This window comes from Leptodactylus fuscus, chromosome 3 (assembly GCF_031893055.1).
Source record: "Leptodactylus fuscus isolate aLepFus1 chromosome 3, aLepFus1.hap2, whole genome shotgun sequence".
NCBI lineage: Eukaryota > Metazoa > Chordata > Amphibia > Anura > Leptodactylidae > Leptodactylus > Leptodactylus fuscus.
The window spans coordinates 9,382,225-9,388,971 of NC_134267.1; the positions used below are offsets into that span (position 1 = coordinate 9,382,225).

A 6,747-nucleotide genomic window follows, 5' to 3' on the forward strand; every position below is an offset into this window, starting at 1 on the left:
CTACCCCATGAAAGTTACAAACATCTTTCACTTCTATAAAATAACCCTTACCAATTCCCCACCACCACCATGCTGATGCTTTCCAGTTTTCCCACTGGTCTGTGTTTACTGGATTCCAGGGGTTGTTAAGTCAGAGTTGGGACCAGTTTTGGATGTCTGAAAAAAGTTGCCAACTCCGACTCTGCATTCAAAATGAAATGATTATTTTTAATGATATTATGTAATTTGTAACATTGTATAATTAGATACATAGTTATAGATTTACTATTATAGGAATTCAATTACTGACTTTTTAAAGGGGTATTCTGACTCCACATGGATTTTATGTACCTGTGGATAGGTCTTCAGTATGTGATCTAGGAGAGGAAAGACAGACCACCTCCATTTTCTCTCCAAATTCTGACATGTGAACATATGGAAGCGGCGTGCCGGCCGCTTCCATAGAAATGAATGGAAGCAGCTGGCACACAGACTTTTCCGGCAGCTGGCCGCTTAACCCCCCACGTGCCGGCTACGTCCATTCATTTCTATGGGAGCATGCTATTCGAAACGGCTGTTTCGAATTGTGTTCGCTCATTTCTAATCCTTTTCATGATTCTATTAAAGAGATCCTATCATTAAAGGTCAATTTTTTGTGACTAACACGTAGGAACAGCCTTAAGAAAGGTTATTCTTCTCCTACCTTTAGATGTCTTCTCTGCGCCGCTGTTCGGGATATAATCTGGTTTTCGTCGGTATGTAAATGAGTTCTCTCACAGCACTGGGGGCGGTCCCAATGCTGTGAGAGAACTCTCCAGCGCTGCCTCCATCTTCTTCAGGAATGGCCTCTCCCTGCGTCTTCTTTTGGCAGTGGCTTCAAACTTCTAGGCCTAGGGCAAAGCCGACTGCGCAAGCCTGCCAGCCACAAGAAAATGGCTGCTTACAATACTATGCAAGCGGCCATTTTCTTGTGGCCGGCAGGCATGCACAGTTAGCTTTGCCCGAGGCCTAGAAGTTTGAAGCCAGCGCTGGAAGAAGACGCAAAGAAGACCCGTCCAGGAAGAAGATGGAGGCGGCACTGGGGAGTTCTCTCGCAGCATTGTGGACGCCCCAGTGCTGTTTGAGCTCTGGGGCCCGCCCCCAGTGCTGCAAGAGAACTCATTTGCATACAGACGAAACCAGAATTATATACCGAACGGCGGCGCGGAGAAGACATCTAAAGGTAGGAGAGGAATAGCCTTTCTTAAGCCTATTCCTACGTGTTAGGGACAAAAAAATGACTTTTAATGATAGGATCGCTTTAAATTGATTAAAAAATTCCACAATTTCACCTTCATTTCATAAAAAACAATATTTGACCCCAACTTATTTATAAGCCCCCCCACAATGGGTGGGAATATGGGGCAGTGAACACCAATCCATAGTAGATTCTTCAGAGATTATTCTTAAATTTCGACCTATAGAAAAACAGAAACCTACTATGGGGCTCAGTATAGATGATATTTTTGAGAATTTTGGGAACTTTTTGAGAATTTTGGGAACTTTTTGAGAATTTTGGGAACTTTCAAAATGACATTTTTTTTTTTTTTTTTTACGGTATCTTCGTAGACTTTCACCTCCTATGTCAGGTTCGTGTATTTCCCTGCCCGTTACAGGATAATCTTTAGCAGGTATTTACATTCTGTAGGAACCTCGCTCGTGCCAAAGTACAGTCTGGGAATTAGAAGACGAGGAATTAAATCCAAATTTTTTCATAAGGTATAGACATCTTTTTAATGAAAGGGCGCGCTGCCAGGGATTTGCCTTTTTAATCATGCCAGTTTTCACCACGTAGTTGCTGAAATGCTTAAACAGACTATTGGGTAGACGGGGGCGGGGGGGAGGGGAGTGCCGTCTTCACGCTTCGCTTGGTCATAAACATTGACATTGCTGATATTAGCGTCTTTTGTTGAGTGATGTGTGAACTGTTGTCGGGAAGACGTGGAGACGCAGACACGGTTATGAGGTGGTGTTCAGGTGTTGCAAGGATACGGCGATGATGGAGTCGGCTCGATCAAAGGGTGTTTTGTTGCCAGATGTCAAGTGAAGGAAATGCATGAATGTATACATCAGAGCGGCGGGACTTCAAAATGTCTGACTAGTCGCCAGTTCTATGAGTGTGCCGTGGGTTATACGGCGTTGACTGGCAGAGTGTCGGAGGCGGGGGATGTTTGGGGGCCGTACTTATATGAATTGACTGGAAAAAAAAAATCATCAAATTCCGGGAACATAAAAAATGTATACTGCCTGTCCGCCATTTGTCTAAAAAGCCACAATGTGTCCAATTTTGCAACGTTTGCATTGTTACAGTCAGGGCTTTGGAGTTCAGACTATGGACTCAGGCTATGTTCACGCCTCTGCTGGAGTCCTGTTTAGAGTACCGTATAAGCCGAATTTTTCAGCACAGTTTTTGTGTATACTCGAGTATATACGGTATATCAAATATGAAAAAAATCAGGGTCCACGGTGACCAAAGACTGCATGATTTTGGCATTAAAGGGGTTGTTCAGCCCCAAATCAAATTTTCATCCAGATTAACTATCCACAGTATTTACCACCAGTCTTCATATTCTCTGCACTGGCTGAGGACGCACCTTGTTTTTGAGCAGTTGCACCCCTTATCATAAATTAGGTGCATCCTCTGCTTGTAGCTGGCAAAGATTCCAGGATTCATTTGCACCAGCGATGTAATAAATCCCGTGCCCCTGCAATAAACTTGGTGTAAATAGCACAGAACAGAAAGTACTTTTTTTTTTTTTTAGCAAATCCAATTTATGCAAAAATTTTGCAACCTTTTTAAAGGGGCTCTATCAGCAAAATCATGCTGATAGAGCCCCACATATGCGTGCACAGCCTTTAAAAAGGCTATTCAGGCACTGTAAAAGTTAAATTAAACTATCCCCCCGTTTTAAAATAATAACTTAAAAAAGAATGTTCTCTACTTACGGAACGTGCACCCTGGGCGGGCATTCAGGGTGTGTCTTCATCTTCTTCCCCGCCTCTTCTTCATCTGATATCCTCCAGTCCCATCTTCCTCCGGCGCTTGCTCGCGGACACTGATAAAAAAAAAAAATAGCCCGGGCGCATGCGCAGTAGCCGTAGTAGAAGCCGCGTGCTACTGCGCATGCGCCCGGGCTATTTTTTTTTATCAGTGTCCGCGAGCAAGCGCCGGAGGAGGACGGGACCCGAAGACGTCAGAGGAAGAAGAGGCGGGGAAGAAGATGAAGACATACCCAGAATGCCCGCCCAGGGTGCACGTTCCGTAAGTAGAGAACATTCTTTTTTAAGTTATTATTTTAAAACGGGAGGGTAGTTTAATTTAACTTTTACAATGCCTGAATAGCCTTTTTAAAGGCTGTGCACGCATATGTGGGGCTCTATCAGCATGATTTTGCTGATAGAGCCCCTTTAAAGCCTTGTATGCCACAAATCTGCCCAATTTGTAAAATTTTTTCCATGTTAGTATTTAGAATTTATTCTGAAATCTTCCAATATTTACACTGAGTAGTAATCCTCATAATAGTATGACACTTCCTGTTCTGTAGAGATCACTTCTCCGGGTGCAAGTGTGAACACCCCCTAAGAAGTGATCTCTAGAGAACAGGAGGTGTCATACTATTATGAGGAATACTGTGAACGGATTACAATGACAGATAACACCTCTATAGGGATAACATAAGATACACCACGTAGGTGACAGTTTATCTCCTTCCCTTCCAGGATCAGTATCTGGTTTTACGTAATATTTTTTTTTATTTCAGATAATCCAATCCCTTTAACAAGTATGGCGATAGCATTAACCCTTTCTTGTCTCTTGCAGCATGACGTCTCGCAGGTGCTGCTGAAGGGCACCCTGGACAGTGTGGTGGAGGAGTGCGTCAGCTTCGTGGGGGTGGATATAAACATCTGCTCCGAGACACTATTGAGGTAAACCTCACCGTATACACGGCTTCACCAGTACAGCCCCTGCATGGGATGGTTATTACAGTCCCCTGATGCCTCCACCTGCTCCAGGGACTCTCACATTGACCCCGCACAATGCTGCACATGGCGCACGGCGGCTCTCAGTGTAATGGTGTTTGTCTTTCTGCGGTGTACATAGTGCTGAGTAAGCAGAGGGACAGCGCTCACCCATCCGGGCTTTGTTAGGATTTCTCATTGAATCTTATGTACATTTCTCTGTGGCCCATTTACTAGGCACAAAGCCATAGCACTTATCTGCCAGGTGTATACTGTATACTGGCAGGTGTATACTGTATACTGTCCGGACACTGCACAGAGTATATTCTGTAGGGGAATAGTTATATAATGTAGAAGTCAGGACGGTTGTGGCCAAAAGAAGATAGAAAATAGTAAACTAGAAAATGTCATTATCTATCTATCTATCTATCTATCTACCCATCTATCTATCCATCTACCCATCTATCTATCTCCTATCTATCTATCTATCTATCTATCTATCTCCTATCTATCTATCTATCTATCTATCTATCTATCTATCTATCTCCTATCTATCTATCTATCTATCTATCTATCTATCTCCTATTTATCTATCTATCTATCTATCTATCTCCTATCTATCTATCTATCTATCTATCTATCTCCTATCTATCTATCTATCTATCTATCTCCTATCTATCTATCTATCTATCTATCTATCTATCTATCTCCTATCTATCTATCTATCTATCTATCTATCTATCTATCTATCTATCTATCTCCTATCTATCTATCTATCTATCTTCTATCTATCTCCTATCTATCTATCTATCTCCTATCTATCTATCTATCTATCTATCTCCTATCTAATTATCTATCTATCTATCTATCTATCTATCTCCTATCTATCTATCTATCTATCTATCTATCTATCTATCTATCTATCTCCTATCTATCTATCTATCTATCTATCTATCTATCTCCTATCTAATTATCTATCTATCTTCTATCTATCTATCTCCTATCTATGTATCTATCTATCTATCTATCTATCTATCTCCTATCTAATTATCTATCTATCTATCTATCTATCTATCTATCTATCTATCGATCGATCGCCTATCTATCTATCTATCTATCTATCTCCTATCTAATTATCTATCTATCTCCTATCTATCTATCTATCTATCTATCTATCTATCTATCTATCTATCTATCTCCTATCTAATTATCTATCTATCTCCTATCTATCTATCTATCTATCTATCTATCTATCTCCTATCTATCTATCTCCTATCTATGTATCTATCTATCTATCTATCTATCTCCTATCTATCTATCTATCTATCTATCTCCTATCTAATTATCTATCTATCTCCTATCTATCTATCTATCTATCTATCTATCTATCTATCTATCTCCTATCTATCTATCTATCTATCTATCCATCTATCTCCTATCTAATTATCTATCTATCTATCTCCTATCTATCTATCTATCTATCTATCTATCTATCTCCTATCTATCTATCTATCTATCTATCTATCTATCTATCTATCTATCTCCTATCTAATTATCTATCTATCTCCTATCTATCTATCTATCTATCTATCTAGCTATCTATCTATCTATCTATCTATCTATCTATCTATCTATCTATCTCCTATTTATCTATCTATCTATCTATCTCCTATCTATGTATCTATCTATCTATCTATCTCCTATCTATCTATCTATCTATCTATCTATCTATCTATCTATCTCTCCCTCTATATCTCTATCTGTAATCTAATTATCTTTTTATCTATCCCTTTATCTACAGTATATCATGTCGTTCTATCAATGTATCTATCATATTATAAATCCCCTTCTGTATGCGGTAACAGAATTTCTTTATTCCTTCTTCTCTTAGACATATCGCCGGATTGAATTCTGTTCGGGCCAAAAATGTAATTGAATGGAGAGAGAAGAATGGACCTTTTATTACCCGAGAGCAGCTCAAGTCTGTGAAAGGGCTGGGTCCGAAGACCTTCCAACAATGTGCGGGCTTCATTAGAATTAACCAGGAGTACGTCAGGAACCTCTCCAGGTAGGTTTCCATTTCCACGCCGTGTGTACGGTATTACACTGTGATCCAACTCTCACCGCAATAAGACTAGTGTGTCGCTTACACAAGGATGAGCGTGTCGCACCTCCTGTCAGTGTATGGGACACCGGATACATAGTGCAGCTATTTCAGAGAGGGTGTAAATGTATTGTCTCCCCCCAAGTGTCCCTGATGCATAAAAGGAGGGTTTAGAAGTCTTGGGACGGATGGATGGAGAGTGGTGGGCGATCGATGGATTGTTACTTTTTAAGCCATTCTGACCATTAAAGGGGTTATACCAATTTTGGAAGTTAGTCTCCATGAATGGTACCCCGTCCTGATGGAGTGCCTGGTTGAGCATGCACCTTGCCACTCCATTGGTTTTATATAGGAGCGCCAGAGACAGCCAAATACAACACTTAGCTTTCTCCGGCACTGCCATAGAAAATCAATGGAGTGGCAGGGTGCATGCTCACTTTGCAGTTTGCAGACCCCTGTTCTCAGATTTGGTGGGAGTCAGAGAAGTTGGACCTCCACTAATCATGCAGTTATCCCCTACCCTGTACATGTACATGTATATCTTCTAAAGTTGGTACAACCCCTTTAAAACAATAGGAGTTGGTCAGCTCCTTCAATATCCCCATGAAATCGATCAATATCCCCTCAAAAGGCAAGAGGGCGCACTCTGTCTGGAGAAAAAAAGG

The 6,747-nt window shown here is 40.9% G+C and overlaps 1 protein-coding gene across 1 annotated transcript in view; it reads left to right on the forward strand.

The window, feature by feature from the left end:
• Positions 1 to 6,747, forward strand: part of SRBD1 (S1 RNA binding domain 1) — a 139,127-nt gene that overhangs the window by 98,233 nt on the left and 34,147 nt on the right. Inside the window, exons 12-13 of the mRNA XM_075267030.1 lie at positions 3,839 to 3,945; positions 5,870 to 6,046. Of these exons, the coding sequence (XP_075123131.1) occupies positions 3,839 to 3,945; positions 5,870 to 6,046 (284 nt within the window). The remainder of the gene's footprint in view (positions 1 to 3,838; positions 3,946 to 5,869; positions 6,047 to 6,747) is intronic.